Source organism: Protopterus annectens, chromosome 4.part1 (genome assembly GCF_019279795.1).
Source record: "Protopterus annectens isolate FY-2018-M chromosome 4.part1, PAN1.0, whole genome shotgun sequence".
NCBI lineage: Eukaryota > Metazoa > Chordata > Ceratodontiformes > Protopteridae > Protopterus > Protopterus annectens.
This window is the reverse complement of record NC_056734.1, coordinates 543,360,023-543,386,537: the sequence shown is the minus strand read 5'-3', so window position 1 is coordinate 543,386,537 and position 26,515 is coordinate 543,360,023. Positions and strand designations below refer to the sequence as shown.

The window sequence follows — 26,515 nt, the reverse complement described above, 5'->3', positions numbered from 1 at the left end:
CTTCTTTTTATATCCTATTCAGGAAACAGCACATACAAGTTTAGGCTACTGCAGCAGTGATCAATATGAAGATCATCATAGGGCATCTGCTCTATGCCTGTGATTCTTTTAGTTTGGTATTTCTGTGGCCTTTCCAGCTCTTGCAGATGACTTGTGAGGTACATACCAAATGTGGCGTACTCTATAATGGGTCTAATAAGGGATGAGTACAATGGGACAATGACCTTGTTTTTTTCTGGATGAAAAGCCCTTAGTGATGAGGTGTGCCACATAAAAGGATTTCCTTACTGTTGTGACAATGTGGTTATTGAAGGTGAGATCACTGTCCACCCGTGTCCCTAAGTCTCTCATCACACTTTCGGTGTTTAGTGTACTGCCACCTTTGTGGTAATTCATGGGTACATGTTTTTTTCTCAAAGGGGATAACTATACATTTCTTAGCATTAAGCTTGAGCTCATGGCTCTGGCACCAAGCAACTGTTTCTGTAAGCCCTCTTGTAGAATATACAAATCATTTGGGGATCCAATAATGGCTCCCAGTTTGCAGCCATCTGCGAACTTTGTTAGCCAGAGTCCCTTAGTGTTGGCCTGTACTTCAAAGAAGATGATGCCAGACAAGAGCGGTCCCAGGACTGAACCCTGAGGTACTCCACTTGTCTGGAGCTGGATTTGGAGTCTGCTACTTTTACAGTCTGGGTTCTGTCAGTAAGCCAGTTGGCAACCCATCGAGTGACGTAGCGATTTATGCCTAGCTTATTAAGTTTTTCTAGGATTCCAGAGTGGTGGGTTATATGTCACATTAGAGCTGGGAAAGCTTTGACATGACTTACGGAATTCAACCTTGGCCAAATTGATCACCCACTTTCCCATCTTCCTTGGGATAGCATCAGATTACACAGCCAAACCATTCATCCCTATTTTCAACTTTTCGCTAACACCTGTTACAGCCCCCTCCAGCATTCAAATGCTCCACTACCGCATCCCCCCTATGTAGGATAGCCAAACCTAAGGATTACAAAGACTATTGTCCTAGCTCTAACTTAAGCTCAATTATTATAATCTTTGAAACACTCCTATGTATAACAGTTACAATTTACTGTCTGACCGCCAGCATGGTTTTAGCAATGCCTTTACCATCACTACTGCTTTTCTCTATGCCACTAACAAAACATTCTGCAACATAAGGAAAGAACTAATCACAGTTGGCATCTCTGCTGACATGACACATGCATTTGAGTCTGTTAGCCATGGACTGTTATTACTTAGAAAGCATTTCTGAAGCCAACACTATTAAATGATTCAAAGGCTAACTTACTGATAGTCCCTTTTAGGTTTTCTGCAATAATCGATACGCCAAAGTATCTTCAACATGCTATTCATCGAACCAGAAAAACTATCAAGAGCACCACATATCCTGTTTAAAGCTACATAGGGCAACAGTACCCCTGATGTATCAATGTACAAATACTTCGGCATTACTCTTTGACCTCTCTATAACTTTCAGCACTATCAGACAAAATAATTACCAAAGTTCCATTGTAACTCAAGCTTTGCTACAGGATCGCACATCTACTACCTCCAAGAGCCAAAGCTGTGACAGCCAAGAATATACTTCTCCCCAGGCTTGAGTACTGATTACCTCTCTTTTCTTACACTCATCATATAATACTCAAAAGATTACTTATTACTGAAAATAAGACTTTCAGGTTAGCACTGCTAGCAGACTGAAATCATTAAAGGACTTAAATGGCTAGAGCCTTTCTCCTCTCCTCTTCAGCTGCCTTCCCATCACAGTCCCAAGATTACGACACTGCCCACCTCTTAAAACTACACTCCCTTTTATGGGACAAACTTACTCTAACACATAGTCAGAGCAATCGTATCCTAATTGTACAACTGCAATTCAAGACTACAACAGGCGAAAAGCTTGCACTTGACTTGGTCCTGCTACTCAGAACCACCTACCTGGAGAAATTAGATTACTAGCCACACTACCAAGAATTTAAAATAATTCACTACATAAGCACCTTATCAATCAAAATAAAGGCACCAGCTTTATTATTAAAAAAAAAAAAGCTAACCTCCTGCTACAAATAAATCTCACAAATTCATCTAACATATTGTTCAGGAAGTAAGACCGTCTGTTTTGTACATGGCTGCTCTGTGTGTTTTATTTTGTACATAGCTGCTCTGTTCAAGTATGCATTGTACATACCTGTTGTGTGTGTGGCTTAGTAGCACTTGGCAACTATGTCACTGTACAATGGTCTAATTGTATTACATAGGCATTAGGCTGATATCTGCATTATATGGTCTTTAACTAGCTGTATACTAAAGCTTCCTTTGGCATTTTTGAAAAATTACAATTTACTGTTCAACTGCTCTTTGAGCCTGGGTCAGAGCTGAAAAGGGTCAACAGACCAGCCTACCTACTCTGTCAACAAAGAGAAATAAAGAGCAAATCCCAGACTGCAGCAACATCACTTAAGAAGCCTTAAGTGTGGCCGGTTGTAAATTCCTGAATAACTGATTATCATGAAACCGTGAGACTCCCACAACATAACCAAAAGAAGTTTTGATAAAAGAAACGTTTCCCGTGTTAAAACAACTTACTCTCTTCCCAGTTCCTCTTCCAACAGGTGGATGGGCTTCGGCAGCCTGTCGAATTGTACAGACCATAAGCTCAATCAAGGCGGTCTCCTGCCTCTCTGACATCACTATACAAACAAGAAATACCAGATGAGGCACTTAAAAAGACACTGCACATCAATCACAAATAAAATGTTACAAATCAACAAAATGTACATTATGTAGTAAGAGACACTTATTTCAGTTAAACACTGCATTCTGAACAACAGCAAGAAGTTGTGTCAGTCCCACCTTATTTAAACAAGGCATACAAGAAAAAAAATTCAGATATGAAAAAGCACATCACAGTAAGATTTAACTCCATTCAAACAGCTTACCAAACCCAATGCATCTCTGGAAAAATGATAATTATGCTACTACAGCACAGACGGATATCATCATTTCTAGTAGTCAACTACCATGAGAAAACGGTTTGGGGAAAATTGTTTGTTACATAATAACCACAAAACCTTCATCAATAGCAGCCCTGCCCTGTACTCACATGAATAAAAAACCTGTGCCCAAGCCTACATATACCTCTTAAAAAAATCCTACGGTAACAAAACTTGTCAGATACATTTGAAGGCTTAAAACGGCTCTCTGTGGTTGTTAGCCTAGCAATCAGCAATGTATAAATGAGGCCACAGCTAATCATGAATGAACAAAATCTTTACTGGAAAAAATGATCACTGGAAAAAAATAACAGTTAGAGCAATCTACTTTTCACATTCAGTAAGACTTCATCAGACTATTACAAAAGCCACACCTCTATTTTTAATTATTTGTGTGTTGAACTAGTAATCAACTGACATTAAAGCAGTTAAACACTTTAAGCAACATTTTAAAAAACACAAACATTTACATAATCAAAATTTTATAATGTAAAATATTAATCCTATTTTCTATTACATCTGAGCCTTTTATTTTTCTGGATGGGTTAAATACTAACAGCAAATTTAATGACAAACAATTTTCGGATAATGAAAATGACTACCGTGTTCTTTAAAAGGGATGACATAACTAACATGCAACCTAAATGCAAATTAACAATTACATTTAAAGGCTAGGGGTGTGAATTCTTTAACAGTCTGAGGTTTCGTGAAAGCTCAAACACACACAATGCATTGCGAGGTAGATACGTAGTCCTTGCTGGAACCGACAAAACAAATTTTGTGCACACAGTGCAATAAATCCTGTCTACTCAAGCACTAAATTCCCAAAGAAAGAAGTCTTAATTGTGTTTGAAAATAATGTTAATTTACAAGCATAACAGCCTACAAAAGGACAGTAGTATTCGTAAATTAAAGCAAATGCAATATGGTTAACTGTAGTAATTAGAATAAGGATTACATAAGCAGAAATAATGTATACTTGAGAGGTAATTCAGTTTCATCACGCTTATCACTACTGAGCAGTTACGTCTTTAAAAAGCAAATTTGATAACAACATAGCCTTACTGGCATAAAAGAAAAAACAGTACACGAACTTTAAGAAAAAAAACAAACCAACAAACAAAAAAAATTATTTAAATGCAACCGAACAATGCAGTCAGCAGAAGCCTGTATGAAATCTGAATTGGTAAGGTTCATGGGTAGGTTCTAGGCTATTGGCCCTAGGGCTTATATAAGCCTAGCCAAAAAGGTACCCTGGCTTTCGCCACCCAAGAAAATTATTTTCCTGTGTCCCTGTCGAGCAGAGCCACAGAAGTGATCCCCGGGATGAATTTCCTATCTCCCATCCACTCAAGAGTTTTCTTGGAGTGCTTATCAGAAGCTTTGTTTGATACAGATAGGCAGTTTGTTCCAGAGCATGGGAAGTCTCTGGGACAGGAATCTATCCCTCCAACATGTTTTGTTTATTATGGTGACAAGGTTTAGGTCCCTAGTACGTGTAGCTCGGAGGGACTGGGATTTCTTTAAGTGGAGCATGTCCAACAGCTCTGTGCATGACGTAGCTTTGTATGTTAGGCAAAGACCGCCTCTGAGAAGGTGATATGCAATGGAGTAAAGCTGGATTTATTTGAGACGGTCTGCGTAGGGCATCTGTTTGAGGCCAGTAATCCTCTCTGTGAGGTATTTCTGAGGCCTTTCTAGTTGTTGTAGATGTCTTTGCTTGTGAGGAACATACCAAAAGGGGTGTTGTACTCTATTAATGGGTCTAATGAGTGACGAGTAAAGGGGAACAATGATCTCTTTTTTCCTGGATGAGAGGTGTGCCATTGTAGAAGGATTTCCTGACTACTGTGGCGATGTGATTATCAAAGGAGAGTACTGTCCACCTGTATCCCAAGGTTTCTTATCACACATTCTCATCACCCAGGACTGAACCCTGTGGTCCACTTGCCACTGGTCTGAAGTTGGATTTGGAGTTTGCTAATTTCACAGTGTGGGTTCTGTCAGTGAGCCAGTTGGCAATCCATCTTGTGACATAGGGGTTTATACCTAGTTTAGTGAGTTTATCTAATTCCAGAGTGGGGGGTGGTGATGAAAGCCTTGGCGAGATCCAGATAGGCTGTGTGAACCACCTTACCCATGGCTTTGGTGACCACTTCAAAGAAGTCTATCAGGTTTAGGAGACATGATCTGCCTTTTACAAACCGGAACTGGGTGGGGTCCAGAGTTTGGAGATTACCAATGTCATTGTTTATAAGTTCCATGATGATATGTTCCATAGCCTTGCAGATCAGGCTCGTCAGGCTAACGGGGTGGTAGCTCCCAGGGTCCATCGTGGCTCCCCCCATTGTGGAGTGGGATAACCATCGCTGTGCACCATTCAGTGGGCACAAAGCCTGAGGTGAGACTATGACTGAACATGGTACTTGGGTGGGATGCCAGTTTTTCTGTAGTTTGTTCAGAACGCAGCCTGGGATGTTGTCAGGTCACATGGATGCTGTGTTCTTGGCTTTGGAGAGAGTGTTTTTTACCTGTGCAGCTGTGATTACAGGAACTATGTATTCTTCCGGTATAGAGATAGGCCCTTTCGGGGTGAGAGGGGGGTAAAGTTAGCACTGAACCTATCTGCCAAGATGTTGTCAATATCAGTTGGTTCTGTACATTTAGTGCTATTGTGCTGTAACTCAGAGCAGATCTGAGTGTTGCCATTGAGATTCTTGACAGAGCTATAGAATGCTTTGTGGTTGTCTTTAGAATCAGTGGTGATTTTATTTTAGTAACTAGCTTTGGATGACTTTATGAGGAATCTCAGCTTTTTACTGTGAATGACCAGGGAGTTCCGCCAATCATGGGGTTTTACTCTTTTCTGCAACAGTTTCTTTCTTCTGCTGCAGAGTTTGTTTATGGCAGGGGACCACCAGATTGGCTTCCTTTTTTGAGGATATCATCTTGGTTCTGCTCAGGATTGCACGATCCATACACTCGTGTAAGTGCTTATAAAGTGCATTTGTGCAGGATTTAGCAGTCGTACCTCTATTGCCAATCTGCATGGGTGTTGTGAAGTTTGCCACTTCTGTCTCAAGCAGCATGAAGTTGACTTTGGAGAATTTTTTTTCGGTGGTTTCCCTAATAGGGGGTGGGGGTGCAGGATGTGGATGTCTAGGGTGATTAGCTTGTGGTCGGATCTGACCAACGAGGAATTGACCTCTGGCATGGAACACCGGTTGCCCATACTGGTAATGACCAGGTTTAGGATATTGCTGTCCCTGGTGGGGGATGTGGACAAGTTGATCCAAGGCATTTGAATTTATGAATTCCAGAAAACGTTCAGCAGAAGAGTTGGCACAAGAGTAGTTTTCCCAGTTAATGGTGGGGTAGTTGAAATCGCCCATTATTAGGGTGTTAGATTGTACCCTAATATTTTCCAGTGCATCAAGAAATGAGGAGTGAGAATCCTGGGGTATGGTGGGGGATTTGTAGCAAGCTACAATTTGGATTGCGGTCTTGCCCAGAGTTAGTTGTACTTGGATAATCTCGGATGCATTATGCTGAGCAACTAGCCTGGAGGTGTGGATATCCTTAATGAATATGGATACATGTCTGCCTTTAGTGTTTCGGTTTAGGTTAGGTGGCCAAAAGGTGTGGTATGAATTATAGCCTGGTAACACAGGGTTGCTCTCTGGTGCCTTGAAGCAGGTCTCTGTCACTGCACAGATGTTGATGTTCTCCATTTTAAGGAGTGCATTTTGAGGTTTAAATTTCTAACACTGAGTAGCATTGCCCTCAGATTTTGTCTACTTGTACCTGTTACGGTGGTGTTTGTCATTTGAACCTTGCCTAAAAAAGGCACTATAGGGGTGGCAAGAGCCTTAGCCAGTATCCGGAATCCCAAGGGCGACAGGTGCAGGCCATCTCTGGCAAAGCATTGTGGTCTGTCGATCATGTCGTCCCAGGCAGACAGATATTGGATCCCCTTAGAATGACACCAGTAGCTTAGCCAATTGTTGAAGTCAATCATTTTGTCCTTGTACTGTGGTATCATTCTGGGTGATGGCAGGATGCTACTCAGGGCGAGGGTCATACCTGACTGGGCTACAAGATTGGACAGCTCCTCCACGTTTCTTTTCATGTAGTCCAAGGAGGTACATCTCAGGTCATCCACACCAACATGGATAATGACAGAGTCATATTTGTACTTGTTGTGGAGTGACCTGAGTGTGTGCGTTATGTGGAGGATCATGGCACCCGACGGGCAGCTGACAGTAACTTTCTCCTTGTTTAGCTTTTTGAGTGGAACATCAGTGTGCCTGACTATAGAGTCACCTATGACTAGAGTGTTGGGTACATTGTTATGCCTTATGGTCTGTGGTTGAGTGGCACACTGAGTTTGTGGGCTATGTGTCATCTGGGTTGTGTTGGGGGGTCGAGGTTGCTTGTGTTTCTGCTTTGGAGTTCCCTGTTGCTTGGGCAAATTTTTATTGAGAGCCTCCGCGAATGTAGGTGTGTGTTTTGTGTTTCTGTGTGTGTTTTGGTGGTGTAGGTTTTGAGGGACTATGTGATGAGTGTGGTGTGGTGCAAGTGTTTACCCTCTTCTCTTGACTGTTTAGTCCAGTCTTGGGTGAAGAGAACTTTGCTTCCAGTTTGGCTATATAAGTGCATCTCTCACAGGTTGTAGTGTTGGGTGGTAGGAGAACAGGGTTGTCTGCATACATGAGGAAATTACTGCATTAACCCAAGATGCCCAGATTCATCAGGTAGACAGGAGAAAACACCAGGAGCTGACCCTTAGACATGCCTGGATAGGTGCTTATTTATTAAGTACTAAAACTTCTTGTCCTCTAGACAAGTGAGGAAAGTTGAGTGCTGTAGGAATTTGTAGCTTATTTAGTGTTTATGAGTTCTAAACAAATGCTGAGCTCAAAGAAACAGATTTGAGTGCTAAAACTAAAAAAACTGGCTAGTTCCAAGGGAAAATTTGAAGAGCACACTTTATGGTGCCAGGAATAGTTAAACCCTAGCTAAGTAGAAATGAAATTACATTATACGTTGCAAAAGCAGAAAGGACGCATGCTTTAAAAATTTTCCTTAAGGTAATTAAAAAAAAAAAATGTTTATATGAGCTAGGCTCCAGTAGTATGCATCAAAGGTTGTTACAACATCCTAACTCTTCAGCTAGTGTAACAATACTGTATACACAAAGTAAGGTATCTACCAGAAGGGAAAAAACATAACTTTGTGTGGCTAATATGGTCTAAATTACAGGATTTGCAGTAACAAAAAAGTGTATTACTAAATATCATCCTAATGCAGTAACACAAAAAAATAATGCCAAAAAAAAACCCATGACACATTTCAATTTAGAAGACGCAACACTATTACACAGCTATAACAAAAGGATGGTGGGAAAGTAGCCTTATGTTACACACTGATCCTCCTAGAAGATAATCTGCTAAAGTAACAACACCTACACACAGCTGTATAACCGTCTCTGTATAAGCTCATCACAACATTTGGGTAGCCTCCCAAGCAGCAACCTATTTCATTAGGGAGGTCATTAAATAAACAAAAAAACATTAATACCAGAACTATCTAGAAAACAAGGCCTACTGAATATTACTGAATGTCCTTCCCATACAAGGTATATCATACAAAAAGCAGATGTTCACTGATAATGCACTCATAGGGCACTAACAGTAAATGTTGCGAGAAAAGTAGTCCATTGCTACCTTGGGACAGTAAATCAATTACAACTGTATGAAAGAACACTTCCTAAAACCAATTTTTCAAGGACAGGATAGTGAAACAGTAAATCATGGCTTCCTGTGTTAGGTTCCACCCACCTGTACTTCATCGCTGCTTTATATTAGTAGTATCCAAGTACAATTCCCCACTCGGGCATTACAGAAAAACTCACCAGCCTGAACATAAACCCTTACATCATGAGATAGGTTGCCGACTGGCTTACAGACAGAACTTGCATGGTAAGAATAGCGGGCTCCAGGTCCGACTCTAAACCAGTCACAAGTGGTGCCCCGCAAGGCTTGGCCCTGGGACCCCTACTGTTCGGCATGTACTTCTCAGAAGTACAGGCAAACTCAGGAGGATTATGACTAACCAAGTTCGCCGATGACTGCAAACTGGGAGCCATAATTGACTCGTTGGCTGCCATGGACATCCTCCAAAAGGGCCTTACTGAGACGAACACCTGGTGTCAAAGTCATGGCCTCAAGCTAAATGCCAAAAAATGCATAGCCATCCCATTTGGGAAAAACAAAACACCCATGATTTACCACACAGGTGGCAGCCCCCTTAATACAGAAGAGGTAATAAGAGATCTGGGGACCCAGGTAGATAGTAATATCTCCTTTGACAATAACATTGCCAAAGTAGTTAGGAAATCCTTCTATGTGGCCCATCTAATAACTAAAGGGTTTGCATCTAGAAATAAAGAGGTTATAGTGCCCCTCTACTCGTCACTCATCAGACCCATCATAGAGTACAATGCCCCATTTGGGATGTACCTCACAAGACACTTCAACAGCTGGAAAGACCACAAAAGTACCTCACCAAAAGGATTACTGGCCTCAAACGTACGTCCTATGCAGCCAGACTGAAAAATCTCCGGCTGTACTCCATGGCATATCGCTTGCTCAGAGATGATCTCTGCCTGACTTGCAAAGCCATGTCCAACTCAGAATTGATGGACAAGCCCCACCTAAAGAAATCCAAGTCACTGCGAGCCACGCGCTTTAGTGAGCTAAAACTCACCACAACAGTAAATAGAACATGCTGGAGGGACAGATTCCTGTCACAGAGACTCCCCATGCTTTGGAACAAGATTCCTAACTACATTAGGCAGAGCCCCTCACTAACACTCTTCAAGAGAAACCTTGATGAGTAGATGGGTAACAGAAAATACACCCTTGGGATCACTTCATTGGCTCTGCTTGACAGAGGCTCAGTTAATTAATCAATGGGGCAGCGAAAGCCGACACACTCTGGCTAGGCTTATAAATGCCCACGGGCAGATAGCCTAGTATCTACCTATGAACCTATAAAATACCCACAGAGGGGAAAGGAGGGAGGGTATTGTATTGCAACAATGACTGATTCAAACATCTACCATTATGTTAAATTACAGACACAATTTCACAAAGCTCTTCATAAGATTACTGTTGCAGTGCTCTAAACATTTGGGACAACTTCTAGAGCTTAGTCCGACCGGGTATAAGCCCCTTTGAATTTGTGATGCCATGAAGGACCGCCTTTGCAAATCCTGCAAATAAAGAACACTCAAGAATAACTGCAAACTCACTAACAAGTGATACACAGTATATAGTCAAATAAACTTATTGGGAAATCTAATATCGCCACCAGATAAAGTGACCAAACACCCTTAGGAGAATGGAGGGAAGTTATCTCTACTCCTCATCAACAGCCCTGTTTGTCTGTGTGTGTGTGTGTGTGTGTGGTGGATGCACAGGAGGCATTCAATATGATGGTAAAAAGAAGTTACGCTCTTGCCGTAACGTTCCATCTGTGCTATCTTCATTCATTCTTGACTGTTGGGTTTCAGTTCCGTCCTTGGAACTGTCTCAGCCATTGTATCAAGCTCACGCCACCCAGAAACTCTCGAGCTAAGTCTGCACATAGTGCCTCTCCTTCCCTTCTCTTCAGATCAAGTTTTGCCCGTAGAAATAAAATGTGGAAGCTTTGTCTCAGCAACTGACCTATTACAAAAGCAGGACTTGTTCATACCCGCAAGAGTGCTTGGAGGGTGGGATGTCAAGAATGAAGATTGACAATACAGATGGAACGTTATGGTAAGAACATAACTTCTTTATCGGATGTTGTCGATCTTCATTCATTCTTGTCTGCTGGGACAGAGTCCCTAGCTACTTTATTTCCTGGGTGGCCCTACGGAAGGATATTCCTGAGCAACACAGAGCCAAAGGATGCTATTCCCCAGAGACCATATCCAATTTGTAATGAGTGATAAAGGTATGAGGGGCAGCCCAAGTGGCCGCTGTGCAAATTACATCCATAGAGGCTCTAGAATGAAAGGCCACTGAAGTGGAAACTGATCTGGTAGAATGAGCTTTGACTTTGGTTGACAGATCTAGCTTATTTTGATCATAAACATAGGAGATACAATCTCTAAAACATAATATAACTTTGGAAACTGGGTTGTCCAGTCGAGTACCTGAAAAAGACCGGAACAATTGGGCCGACTTCCTAAATTATTTTGTTCTAGCCAAGTAAAAACGCAATTGTCTGTGTACATCCAACAAATGTAAACAATATTCTCCTTTGTTTGAGAAGTTTGGGAAGAAGACTGGCAAGGTCTATGGACTGATTAATGTTGGAGTCAGATACAACCTTGGGCAGAAAAAAGGGGTTAGTTCCAAATGATACTCTCTCCCTGTGAAAAATCATATATGGATGTTTCACACACACACACAGCCTGCAATTCTGATATTCTCCTGGTTGACATGATGGCTACCAGGAATAGGGTTTTCCAAGATAAAAAGTTTATGTCACAGGTGGCAGCTGGCTCAAAGGGCTGACGGGTCAAACTTTGCAGGACTAACGTTAAATCCCATGGTTCAATTGGTTCTTTAAAAGGTGGTTGCAAATGCACAACACCTTTTAGGAAGATTTTGCAAAGGCGAAGAGGCATTAAGAATAGGCCTTGAAGTCATTGTGGAAATATGAAATACCAGCTAAATGAACCCATATGGTAGAAGCAGAGGCTCCTGATTGGAACACAGTTGATAAATATTCTAATATCTTAATAATCGAGGCTGAAAAAGTGTCAGTTTCTTCTTCGTGAGACCACAGTGCAAATCTGTTCCAATTACTAAGATATAGTTTTCCTGGTGGATGGTTTACGGAGACAAATATCTTTTGAACTGGGAAAGAAATTATTCTGCCTTGGCAGTTACCAGAAGTGGAGGAACCAAGCTGTCAGTTTGAGACTTTGTAGGTTGGGATGGACCAGCCCCTGCGGATGAGACAACAGGTCTGGAGTTGGGTCCAGAATCCATGAACGGTGAGCTAGGTGTAGCCAGAAAAAGGGGAACCAGACTTGACGGGGCCAATAAGGTGCAATGAGGATCACTTTGCTTCTTAACCATTAGGCTTTCTTCAAAAACTGGGGAATTAGGGAGAAAGGAGGAAATGCGTAAAGCAGTCCCGGGAACCAATCGTGTAGGAGACCATCTCTAGGGACTCCCCAAGGAGAGGACAGGGCAAAGTAGCTGCTGCATTTGTGGTTTATAGGAGATGTAAACAAGTCGTAGCAAGGCTGACCCCATTGACGAAAGATCTTTGTCACTATACAGGGAATGAGACACCACTCATGAGGCAGGACCATGCGTTTGCTCAGTATTTCTGGAACCATGTTGGAATTCCCCAGAATGTGAATTGCTATCAGAAAGCGGTTGGAGGCAATCGCCCATTGCCACACTCTTAGGGCTCCCAGACAAAGGGTAGGATCTGGTTTCTCCCAGTCTGTTGATGTACCAACATGTTGTCTGACTAAATAGCAACTGTCGCCAAAGGAAGGGCAGATCGAAATGCTTGCAATGCTAAAAGCACTGCCCTTAGTTCAAGGATGTTGATATGCAAATTGCTTTCTAAGGGGGACCAAGTGGCTTGGACAGTCTTTTCCTGAAAATGCTCACCCCCCCCCACCTCATCAGGGATGCATCTGTGGTCTCTATGGCCTTGGGCTGAGAGGGTGAAAAGGAGCGACTCCATAATTCATCTTCTGACTTCATCCAACAATTTAGACCCTGCTTGCACTGGTTGGTTATGCAGACTGGACAGGACATCGGATGTGTTAACAAGGACCACTGTGATGCCAGGAGCCACTGAAGCAGTTTCATGTGGTACCTCGCTAGAGGAACTACGGTGAATGTTGCTGCCATGCCTCCCAGGAGTTGTAAGACTAAACGAGACAGAACTTTCTCTTGAGAAAGCATCACTTGGAGCTGTAACCTTAAAGGGGCACTATCTCGTTTCTGAAATCAGCTGCCTGCCTGAGTACTTTGTTTTCATTTTAGTGCTACGCAAGTCACATGTTCATACAGAGGCAGGATTTTCAGAGAAGCTAGTTAGCATATAGCAGGTCAGATTTCACAAACTTCAGTGGGGGAGGGTAGAAGTGGTAAGAGTTTACACGTTTGTCCTTTTGTATTTTCCTTCCCCCACCCATAAGCTATTAGTTGAATGGCTGGTTTAGACTCAGCCAGAGATGCTGTCTAGTCACACTCAGTTCTGCAGCCTTTACAGCAGTGAAATTACATCTTTAGTATGTGCTTGTTTTTTGTAACACATAGTGGAATGATTATCCCAGCCTAGGCAATTGTATTTTCTTTTATTTACTTTGGTTTCATGCTTGTTGCTACATGCTTTTTTCCTATCGCTGGTACTTACTTTTCATATGGTCAGCAATAGTGTGTGTTGCTTATTAGTGCATGCACTCATGCAGACACAAATTTCTAAGAGAGTTTCCCTCATTTGACAGTACAGTATTGCTTTGAACAACTGCATCTTGGAAACAACCCATGGAGTTGCAAATGTCCTAATATTCTAGAAAAATTTAAGTCTTATAACGTTTCAATAAAAAACATGTCAAGCAACTTTGAAAATGAAACTTGCTACTGTAGTAAAAGTAGTTTCCCATTAGCTGACTCCCTGCAGGAATCACACAGTAACAGTCTGTATAATATCGATTCCATCCAAATGAATTTATTTTCTTTTTCTTACCTGCATTGCGGTAAAATGTTTGGATCTCTCTCTCTTTTCCTAAATATTTGACTACAGTACAGTTACACTGGTTACCATTTGAAAGTCGAGGCAAATGTAGTCTTGATATTTCCATATATTTTCCTATCTGTGTGAATAAGTATGCATGCAATATGCAATCTAACTTCCACACCCCCGCCAGGGGCAGCAATATCCTAGAACTAGTCATTACCAACATGGGCAACCGGTGTTCCACACCTCAGATCAATTCCTTGTTGGTCAGATCCGACCACAAGCTAATCACCCTAGACATCCACATCCCACCCCCCATTAGGGAAACCACCGTAAAACATTTCTCCAAAGCCAACTTCACGCTTCTTAAGATATTAGTGGCAGACTTCACGACACCCATGCTGACGGACAATAGAGGTACGACTGCTGAATCCTACACAAAGGCACTTTATAAGCACTTACACAAGTGCATGGATCATGCAATCCCTAACAAAACCAAAATGCTATCCTCCAAAAAAAGGAAGCCAATCTGGTGATCCCCTGCCATAAACAAACTCTACAACAGAAGAAAGAAACTGTTGCAAAAAAAGAGTAAAATCCCATGATTGGAGGAACTACGTGGTCAGCCTCTGTAAGAAGTTGAGATCCCTCATAAAATCCTCCAAAGCTAGTTATGAAAACAAAATCGCCACTGATTCCAAAGACAACCAAAAAGCATTCCATATCTATGTCAAGAATCTCATTGGCAACACTCAGATCTGCTCTGAGTTACAGCACAATTGCCCTAAATATACAGAACCAACAGATATCGCAAACATCCTGCCAGATAGGTTCGGTGCTAACTTTACCCCTCTCGCACCCCCTAAAGGGCCCATCTCTATACAAAAAGAATGCAAAGTTCCTGTAATCACGGCTGCACAGGTAAAAAACACACTCACCAAAGCCAAGAACACAGCATCCATGGGACCCGACAACATCCCAGGCTGCGTTCTACATGAACTACAGAACGAACTGGCACCCCACCTAAGTACCATGTTCAATCATAGCCCCACCTCAGGCTTTGTGCCCACTGAATGCCGCACAGCAACGGTTATTACACTCCACAAAGGGGGAGCCAACACAGACCCCGGGAACTACCGCCCCATTAGCCTGACGAGTCTGGCCTGCAAGGCTATGGAACATATCATCATGGAACTTATAAATAATGACATTGGTAATCTCCAAACTCTGGACCCACACAGTTCGGGTTTGTAAAAGGCAAATCATGTCTCCTAAACCTGATAGACTTCTATGAAGTGGTCACCAAAGCCGTAGATGAGGGTAAGGTGGTTCACACAGCTCATCTAGATCTCGCCAAGGCTTTCAACACAATCCCCCACTCTGGAATTATAGATAAACTCACTAAACTAGGTATAAATCCCTATGTCACAAGATGGGTTGCCAACTGGCTGACTGACAGAAACCACACTGTGAAAGTAGCAGCCTCTAAATCCAACTTCAGACCAGTGACAAGTGTAGTGCCATAGGGTTCAGTCCTGGGTCCTCTCCTGTTTGGTATCTACTTCTCTGAAGTACAGGCTAACACAGAAAGTCTGTGGCTAACAAAGTTCGCAAATGATTGCAAACAAGGAGCCATAATCAAAACTCCTAACGATGTGGACATCCTACAAAAGGGCCTCACTGAGACAGATGCCTGGTGTCAAAGCCATGGCCTCAAGCTCAGTGCCAAAAAGTGCAATGTGATCTCTTTTGGTAAAAACTATGCACCCATGAACTACCACATAGGTGGTAGTCTAAAACCGAAAGGGTGATAAGAGACCTTGGGACACAGGTGGACAGTAGTCTCTCCTTTGATAATCAAATAGCCACAGTAGTCAGGAAATCCTTCTATATGGCACACCTCATCACAAAAGGTTTCTCATCCAGGAAAAAAGAGGTCATTGTACCCCCCTCTACTCATCACTCATTACACCCATTAGAGAGTATAACGCCCCTTTTGGTATGTACCTCAAGACATCTACAACTGGAAAGACCGCAACAATACTTCACAAAGAGGATTACCAGCCTCAAACAGATGCCCTATGCAGACCATCTCAATAAACTCCAGCTTTACTCTGTTGCACATCGCCTACTCAGAGGCGATCTCTGCCTAACATACAAAGCTATGTCAAATCCAGAGCTGTTGGACATGCTCCACTTAAATAAATCCCAATCCCTCCGAGCTACACACTCTAAGGACCTAAACCTTGTCACCACAATAAACAGAACATGCTGGAGGGATAGATTCCTGTCCCAGAGACTTCCCATACTCTGGAACAAACTACCTATCTAAAGCAAACAAAGCTCCTCACTAGCACTCTTCAAGAAAAATTATAATGACTGGATGGGAGATAGGAAATTCACCCCGGGGATTACTTCTGTGGCTCTGCTTGACAGGGCCACAGGAAAATAATTTTCTTGGGTGGCAAAAGCCAGGTACCATTTGGCTAGGCTTATATAGGCCCTAGGGCCAATAGCCTAGTACCTACCTATGAACCTATATTCATGTGGCTGTAAAACCACAGCCTTGCTATGCCTTAGTAACCAGCTTGCAATTCAAGGCATTCTTCAATGTCTCTTAAATTTATACATGACGGATATGTGATAACGTGTTTATTTTATTAAAACTTTGTATGAAGTGCACATAATTGTTTTGGTGGTATACTTCACTGTTAATATTGGAATTCTCTTAATTTTTCTCAAACTTGTCTGTTTCATGATTCGTATAGCAGTGTTAATGAAACCACATCCCCCATATCAAGATGGAAATAGATAATAAATAGATAATTTAAATAAATAAATGAAGGTGTCATGTCATATGTTTATATGTGTTGCTTTGTTTGTTTAAACCTTGTTCCCCATTGGCCCTTTTTTTCAAATATAAAGGAATTCCCAATGCTATTCTAGTATGTCCAAAGGTCAGTTGTCAATCTCCTCTCCGGTCCAGCTGGTGAATCTGGGAATCTTAAGGCAATGTTACAACTGCCTCATGTACACAGACAACCCTCTCTTCCTCCCAAAAAATTCCAACACATGTGAGAGATGCAACCATATAGCCAAACTGGAGGCCAAGCTCTCTCAACTCAGTACTGGCGTAACCAGTCAGGAGGAGAAGGAAACCACACTCACTACAATTCCAGTCTCACATAGACCTACCACGACAGCAAACCAAACACAAACACACAAAAACATACTCGGAGGCTCTAAATAAAAATCTGCCTAAGCAGCAGAGACCTCCAAAGCAGACACCCAAGCAACCGCTACCCCAAAACAAAACACATGCAACACATAGCTCACAAAGCCAGTGTGCCGAACAGTCACAGCCCTTAAGGCTAAACAACACACCTGATACACTTGTAATAGGTGACTATCGTCAGGCACACTGACGTCCCGCTCACCAGGCTGAACAAGGAGAAGGTCACGGTGAGCTGCCTGTTGGGCGCTAGGATCCGCCACATAACACAAGCACTCAGGTCACTCCAAGGCAAGTACAAATATGGCTCAGTCATTGTCCATGCTGGTGTGAATGACCTGAGACGTACCTCCCTGGACTACATGAAAAGAGACAGAGGAGCTCTCTGAGCATGTAGCCCAGGCCAGTATGACCCTGACCCGAGTAGCATCTTACCCTCACCAAGAATGATGCCACACTATGAAGACAAGATGATCAATTTCAACAATTGGCTTAAGTATTGGTGCCATTCAAAGGGGATCCAATGCCTGTCAGCCTGGGATGACATGCTCGACAAGCCACGACGCTTCGCTAGGGATGGCTTGCACCATTCACCCCTGGGCTTTCGGATATTGGCAAAGGCTCTTGCCACCCCCATAGTGCCTTTTTTAGGTAAGGCTCAAAAGACAAACCCACCTCCATAGGTATCACAAGGGATAAGAAACTAAGAGTAATGCCAGAAGTCTAAACCTCAAGATGCATGCACTCGAAACTCTCCTTAGCATGGAGAACATCGATATCTGTGCAGTAACAGAAACCTGGTTCAAGGCTCCCGAGAGCACCCCAGCACTACCAGGTTATTCCTCATACCATGCTTTTTGGCCCCAAAACTTGGACCGAACCACAAAAGGAGGGGGAGTATCAATATTCGTCAAAGATACCCACACCTCCAAGTTGGTGGCACAGCACGAAACATCACAGACTATCCATGTGCAACTAACAGTGGGTAAAACTGCCTTCCAGTTTATAGCCTGCTACAGACCACCCTCCCAAACCCAGGAACCCCACTCGGCCTTCCTGAGAACACTGGAAAATATGAAGGTCTCTCCAAACACCATTATATTGGGCGACTTCAACTACCCAAACATAGACTGGGAGCATTACTGTAGCTCCAACACCCTAGCCCAAAGGTTCCTAGAATTTATAAACTCAAATGCTATGGAACAACTTGTTACCACTCCCACAAGAGGGGAAAACATACTGGACCTGATCATCACCAACATGGGGGCTCTATGCTCCAGACCAGAAGTGTATCCCTCACTGGTAAGATCAGACCATAAACTAATCTCACTGGATATTCACATCCCAACCCCACCCCCTGCCCAGAAAACCACAGTTGAAAACTTCTCTAAAGCAAATTTCACACTCCTCAAAACAGAGGTGGAATCCTTCAAAGCCCCCCAGGCCTGTGGAAAATACGGCCCAGACCGCAGAATCCTTTATAAACCTATTCTATGAACACCTTCAGGAATGTATGGATCATACAATCCCAAATAAAACCAAGACCCAATCCTCCAAAGGCAGGCGTCCAGTCTGGTGGACACCAGCCATAAACAAACTATACAATAGAAGGAGGAAGCTACTACATGATAGAGCAAATTCCCAAAAAGGGAAGGCATCTCTGATCAGTATTAGCAAAAAACTACGGGCACTCAAAATCATCTAAGGCCAGCTTCGAGAGAAAAATTGCACAGGACACTAAGGATAATCACAAGGCTTTCTTTAGTTATGTTACGAACCTGGGTGGGAAATCCCAGATATACTCAGAATTAGTCCAAAATGACAAAAAATACACCGAACCCACAGACATTGCCAATATCCTAGCTGACAGGTTCAGCGCAAACCCCCCCCCCTTCCCCACCAAAAGGGCAAATATCTATCCCAGTAGAGTGCTGCCCCCCTGACATCTCAGATGTTCAGGTAAGAGCCGCCCTCTCCAAAGCAAAAAACACAGCATCAATGGGACCAGACGGTGTCCCGGGCTGCGTTCTACATGAACTCCAAGAAGAGCTAAACCCAAACATAAAACTACTGTTCAATCTCAGCCTTACTACAAGATATGTACCCAAAGAGTGGCGTACAGCAACAGTGGTCCCTCTCCACAAAGGTGGTGTCTCAACGGATCCTGGAAACTATTGCCCCATAAGCCTGACTAACTTGGTCTGCAAAGCTATGGAAAGGATCATCATGGACCTCAGAAATAAAGATATTGGGGACCTACAGACACTGGATCCTACCCAGTTCGGCTTTGTTAAGGGCAGATCCTGCCTCTTAAACCTGGTCGATTTCTTTGAAACAGTCACCAAGGCCATTGACGAGGGGAAGGTAGTCCACACAGCCTACCTCGACCTCGCAAAAGCCTTCGATACAATACCCCACTCGGGCATTATAGATAAGCTCACCAGCTTAAATATAAACTCCTATGTCACTAGATGGGTTGCAAACTGGCTCAAGGACAGAACCCACATGGTTAGAATTGCTGGAGCCGTCAGACTCCAAACCAGTTACAAATGGCATCCCACAAGGCTCAGTCCTGGGACCTCTCTTGTTCGGTATACATTTCTCGGAGGTACAGGCCAACACGGAAGGACTGTGGCTGACCAAGTTCGCAGATGACTGCAAACTAGGCGCCATAGTCGACTCTCCAGCCGACACAAGCATCCTACAAAAGGGCCTCATAGAAACAGACAACTGGTGCCAGAGCCATGGCCTCAAGCTAAACGCCAAAAAGTGTATAGTCATCCCCTTTGGCAAAAAAAGTGCCCACAAATTACCTTTGGCAGGGTATGGAAGTACAGAAGAAGTAATTAGGGACCCAAGTTGATAGCAATCTCTCATTTGAAAACCACGTGGCCAAAGTTGTTAGAAAAACATTTTATATAGCCCACCTAATCATGAAGGGATTCACATCTAGATCAGGGGAGGTCATCGTGCCTCTTTACTCATCCCTCATTAGACCCATAATTGATTACAATGCCCCTTTTGGGATGTACCTTACCAGACACCTGCAGCAACTGGAAAGACCCCAAAAGTACCTCACCAAGAGGATCAAAGGGCTCAAACAGATGCCATATGCTGCCTGGTTAAAGAAACTGCAGCTCTACTCAGTGGCATACCGCCTGCTCAGAGGCGATCTGTGCCGGACGTATAAAGCCATGCCCAACCCGGAATTAATGGACATGCTGCACCACAGAAAATCCAAATCCCATCGAGCTACGCACTCGAGAGACTTGAACCTCAGCACTGAAATAAATAGGACATGCTGGAGGGACAGATTCATAACCCAGAGGTTCCCTTCACTCTGGAATAAAATCCCAGTCCAGGTTAGGCAGAGTCCCTCATTGACTCTCTTCAAGAGGAATCTTGATGAGTGGATGGGAGATTTTACCCCGGGTATCACTTCTGTGTCACTGTTAGACAGAGGCACAGTATACTAACCTCGAAAAAAGGGCATAGCAAAATTCATTTAAAATGGGTGGCAAAAGCCAAACACACACTGGTTAGGCTTATAAATGCCCTAGGGCAGATAGCCTAGTATGAACCTATAAAATATATTTGATGTATATCTTTGTCTTTATAGATCCATGTGTATTTGTAGGTCTACACACACACACACACATATATATATATATATATATATATATATATATATATATATAAATCTTTCCCTGAGTTTGTGTGCGCCTCTGTTTATGTATACAGACATATATACACCTATATGTGTGGTGTATTGGTGGATATATACATGCACACACTCATACTGACATGGAGGACGTATTTTGACTAAGGTGACAGTATAGCTGCTCCTAAAAGCATTCTTATCACTGACGCATTATTGCTAATTTTACAATAGCTTTTTTTTTTCCATTTGTCATATGCTACTTGACAAGAGTATTAAAGGTGCGACTCAAACTACAGACACACAAGCTTAACCAGCCAACATAGGTGAGCTTCAAACCCTTGATCTGGCACAGTTTGATTTCGTCAAAGACAGGTCATGTGTGTTAAACCTGGTAGACTTTTCAGAAATGTCAGATGAGCCACAAATGAAGTCAAATCTGTGCATACAGCCTACCTTGACTTAGCAAAGGTCTTCAAAACAGTCCAACATTTGGGCATCATTAATAAACTCTCCCAGTTGAACATCAACCCTTATGTTGTCAGGTAGGCTGCTAACTGGCTAACCAACAGATCACACTGACTCAGAGTTGGGGACTTTACCTCAACCAGCAGACCTGTCAGAAGTAGGGTTCCACAGGGTCAGTGATGGGCCCCCTCTGTTGTTTGGAATATACTTCTCAGAATTCCAGGCCAAAACAAAGGGGCTATGGCTGACTAAGTTTGCTGATGACTGCAAATTAGGTGCAGCAATATAAACTTTACCTTCATCCACAAGCAAATACACCACATAGGTTGTATAAATCAGAGAAGGAAAGATAGGTTCCATCGGAAGAAAAGTGGGGATGGTGGGTGGGTAACCTGGACTGCAACAGTGAATACACTCAAACATCTACATTTATGGTAAGTGTACACAACTGTACTATGTTCTTTGTGTTTCACTGTTGCAGTCATTATATTTGGGTAGATTCCCAAAGCTATGGTTGGGAGGCTGAAGCTAAACAGCATTAGGAGCAGCTATGAGACCCTGCAGAACTGCAGTGGCAAAGTCTGCCCTGGATTTAGAGTAGAGTGGCAGATGATAGTGCTTTGTAATGGTGTGCACTGAACTCCAAGTAGCTGCCTCTAAAATGTCCTTGGTTGGTACTCCCCTGAGAAAGGCTGCTGAAGTGGCTGCAGCTCTGGTGGAATGTGGCCTAATGCCCTTAGGCACTGGCTTGCCATGATATAAGTAGCAGAAACGAATGCAGTGGCCTATCCACTTTGAAATAGTCTGCTTTGAGATAGCCTTTCCTTGTGATCCTGCAGCATATGCCACTAGTAATTGCTCTGTCTTTCTGAAAACTTTGGTTCTGTCCAAGTAGAATCTAAGCTGTGTACGTCCAAAGAATGCAGAATTCTCTCCTTCTTGTTCTGTGGATTTGGATAAAAAGTTGGCAGATGAACGGTTTGGTTAAGAGCCACACTGGACACCACTTTACGCATAAATGTTGGGTTTGTCCTCAGGGAGACCCTGACCGGATAAAAAATGATAAAAGATTCAACAGCCATGAGTACCTGTAGCTCTGAAACTCGTCTTGCAGAAGTTATTGCTAGGAGCAGAGCTGTTTTCCAAGATAAAAACTTTATATCAGCAGTAGCAGCTGGCTGAAATGGAGGCGGGGTGAGTTTTTCCAAGACATAGTTGAGGTCCCATGCAGGCACTGGTGATCTCCTTGGAGGCTTTAAATTTTTTGCTCCTCTGAGGTACTGTTTTAATAAGGGATGAGAAAAGATTGGTAGCTCTGCATTGTAATGAGCCGAAATGGCAGAGGCATGAATTTTAATATATGAGAAAGATAGGCCTTTGTGCCGCATCTCAGTTAAGTATTGTAAAATCTGAGGAATATTTGGCACAGCTGTATCTGTTCCTTGTGCCTGGTTCCAAGCACATAATCTCTTCCATTTTCCAGCATAAGATTTTCTAGTACTAGGCCTTCTGTCTTCCAAAATGACATCCATCACAGCTTTGCTGAGAGATGTGTTTTGTATGACTACATTATCCGCCATGCTGCCAGGTTTAAAGTCCTGAGCTGGCTGTGCAGGATCTGATTGTTTTGCTGGGACAGTAGATGCGGTACTTGAGGTAGGGTCCAAGCTGGGCACTGAGAGAAGCTCCTTAATATTGGGTACGAGTGCTGGCGGGGCCAGTCTGGTGCAATCAATATCATTTTTTGCTTCTCCTGTCTGACCTTTAGGAGTACCTTGGGGAGGAGAGGCAGAGGGGGAAAGGCATATACTGATAGGTTTTTCCAGCTGAAGGATAGTGCGTCCACTTTCCATGCTTGTCTGTGATAAATCCTTGTGCAGAATGTCTTTAGTTGGTAGTTGTGAGGGGAGGCAAATAGATCTATGTCCGGGCATCCCCATTTCCTTGTTATCATGCCAAAGACTTGTGGATCCAGCTGCCACTCGTGGGGATCCATGAGGTTTCTGCTTAGTTCATCTGCCAGAGTATTTTTCCTTCCTGGCAGGAATTGTGCCTGCAGATGTACTTGGTAAGTCAATGCTGAGTCCCACAAAGTCATGGCTAGTCTGCAAAGGGGGTAAGAATGTGTGCCCCCCTGCTTGTTTATATACCACACGACTGTGGTGTTGTCCGTCTTTATCAGTAGTTGTCCTGAATGAAGTAGGTCCTTGAAGGCTGTCAGGGCATTTTGAACAGCTAGCATCTCTTTTAGATTGATATGTAGATGCATTTGGTTTGAGGTCCATGTTCCCTGAATGCATCTTCCTGCCATGTGGGACCCCAGGCATAATGTGACACATTCGTTGTTAGTGTCTGCCTGGCTGGGGGTAATGCGAATGGCTGACCCTTGTTTTGGTGACAAGCCTTTGCCCACCATCGAAACTCCTGTTGCAGGCAGGGAATGAGAGTAATTATAGTTTCCAGGCTGTGGCAATGTTGAGTCCAAACACTTTTTAGGTACCATTGAAGTTTCCTCATATGCAGTCTTGCATATGGAATTAGTAGGATGCAGGATGCCATGAAACCCAAAGCCTGCAGAATTTTTCTTGCAGATAACTGGGCCTTTGTTGCTAACATTTTGAAATAGGTAGTCAGTCGCCTTTGTCTGGCAAGAGATAAGCCATCTGGGCAGTTGTATTTAAGCTTACACCCAGGAATATTATCTCTTGAGAGGGCACTAGTTTTGATTTATTTTCGTTGACTGTGTACCCTAGGCACGTTAGAAGTTTTTTCACAAACACCAGATGCTGTAGAAGGATGTCCTTGTTCTCTGCTTGTATTAGACAGTCGTCCAAGTAAGGATATATTTGTATTCCTCTTTGTCTGCAGAATGCAATTACTGGTGCCAGGCACTTTGTAAAGACCCTGGGTGCAGTAGATAAGACAAAGGACAGTGCAAAGAATTGGTAATGCATTGAGCCAGCCTTGAATCTGAGGTATCTTCTGCATATTTGTCTGATCGGGACATGCAGGTATGCCTCTTTTAGGTCTAAAGTTACAAGCTAAGCATTCTTGCCCAGCATGGGCAGAAGCTGCTGCAAAGTTAACATTTTGAATCTTGGTATATCCAGGAATGTATTTAGAATAGATAGGTCTGGTATTGGCCTCCAAGGCGTGTCCTTTCTGGGTACCAAGAACAGTCTTGAGTAAAATCCTTGTCCCCGCTCTTGCTCTGGCACTTGCTGAATGGTCATGTCCATGAGGGATGAGACTTGTTTTTGTGCCTCTGCCCATTGATTTTTTGCAGATCTGGCCAACCGTTTGTCTTTGGCAGGGTATGGAAATGGAACTTGTAGCCTTGTGACACGATATTTAGAACCCACTTGTCCTAGGTAATAATGTGCCAGTTTTGAGAAAAAAGTGCCAGTTTTCCCCCCTAAGGGTGCTGCCAGGAAATAAGTGCTTGGTGCAGGCAGGGGTAAGTCACTGGGACTGTTTCCTGTAAGGTTGTGATTTGTCTTCTCCACTTTTGGTGGTAGAAGTACCCCACTGCTTTGACCTGTATGAACCTTGCATCTGGGATCTGCCTCTAGGGCGTCTGGGTCTGCCCCTTTGAGGTCTGTCTGACACAGGAAAGGACAAATTCTTTGTTGGCCAGTGTCTACTAAAGCTAGGTGGCTGTACTTGTAAGAAATATTTTACCGTTTACATAGATTTAGCCTTGTCCTCCATTTTCTTTAACACCTCTTCTGCCTTAACACCAAACAAAGTATCCTGCTGTAAAGGTGCATCTAATAATTTAACTTTACCATGATCAGGCAGATTTTGTTCCTTTAACCAAGCATGCCTTCTAATTACAGAACCTGTAACTGCGGCCCTGCAGGAGGCCTCTAAAGAATCAAAACCACATTGCAAAGGATGCTTTCCAACTTGTTCAGCTGCATGCAATATATCTTGCATTTCATTGTTTTCTATACATTCAGAGTTTAACAACATTTTCTGTTTAAGCAATGCCATGACATGTTGCTGATATGTGAGCATATGAAACTGACAGTTTAAGGCCCTTATAGCCAAGGTAGCAGATGTGTAAACCTTTTTCCCCATCTATCCAGTGCCCTAGAATCCCTGTCAGAAGGGGTAAGGTTTTTTGCAGCGGAAGCCTTAACTCCCTTGGGACCCTGAGAAATAGTTTCTGGGTCTGCAGCAGGGTTTTTAAAAAGGAATTTATGTGAGTCAGGAACCCTGAAATATCTGTCAGTCTTAACAGGAGTTGGAGGTAAGGAGTCAGGGGTAAGGCTAGACTCTGAAAATACATCATCTACAATGTCTAACACAGGAGGGATGGCTAGTGGCTTGTGCTGAGGTAGTAACAGGAAATCCCTGAGCCTCTTTTTAGACTCTGAAAAATCTTGGCTCTCCCAGTGGAAATGCTCCCTCATATTATGTAAGGTTTCCCCAAAAGAATAATCCTTAGGAGGAGAAGCTGAAGGTATGGATTCTTCAGCATCAGAATCCTCATGGGGGGGAAAAGAGTATTCCTGATCAGAAGAGGAATCAGAAGAAATGGAAACCTGATCTGAAGATTCATAGTCAGTCTCTTGCCTAGGCCTCTTATCAGGAGGGGGATGGGAACCCCTGATCAAGGTAATCAAGTCTTCGGCCATTTTGAGCATCTGTTTTTGGGCATGGAGGCCTGTCCACGTGGCTCTTGAGTTTGCTTCTTTGCCTTTGAAGGTGCTTTAGTCTTTGCCTTTGAAGTCTGTTTAATGTATAGATGTTTTGGTCTGAATACACCCTCAGAAGCCGGTGCCTGCTCAGCGGCTCCGGACCCATCTGAAGGATTAGCGTCCGAGGCTCCAATACCTTGAGTTTCCAGCGGCATAGCCGACTCCATGTGGGAGTCAGTAGCGGCCTGCAACTCTAAAGTAGCAGTCAGTGGCTGTGAAAGCGCCTCACTGAGAACCGGTGAACTGGCGACTAGCTTAGGAGAAGCTTCGTCGTCTCTTTTGGGCCTCGGCTGTCTTTCTGTTTCTTTGTGTTTTTTGTGAACTCCGGTAGTCGGATGGCTTTCCGACATTTCTGGATAATTAAATCTGCATACAAAGCAGTTTAAAGCAAAATCATACTGATGCTTAATGGTGCGTTGGTTAAATCTAGCACAAAACCGACAACCCAGAAAATTATGATCAGGGCCTAGGCAAGGAATACAGTAAAAATGAAAGTTCTTATGAGGCACTTGCTTCCCCACAAGAAATGCAATTAACTTTTTCTGACATCGGTTCTGGAGCAAGAAAAGAGTTTCCCCAATGGGGTACTTAGCTTTATAGAAGACTTCGGATCTGAAATTCGAACTCAAAAATCTCAGGAGTCGGCCGACCGGCACTTGGGAACTGC

At 43.2% G+C, this 26,515-nt stretch overlaps 1 protein-coding gene across 1 annotated transcript in view; it reads right to left on the bottom strand.

The window, feature by feature from the left end:
* STAG1 (stromal antigen 1) overlaps window positions 1–26,515 on the bottom strand; it is a 2,620,144-nt gene that overhangs the window by 1,287,664 nt on the left and 1,305,965 nt on the right. The window contains exon 13 of the mRNA XM_044070350.1: window positions 2,614–2,717. Within this exon, the coding sequence (XP_043926285.1) occupies window positions 2,614–2,717 (104 nt within the window). The remainder of the gene's footprint in view (window positions 1–2,613; window positions 2,718–26,515) is intronic.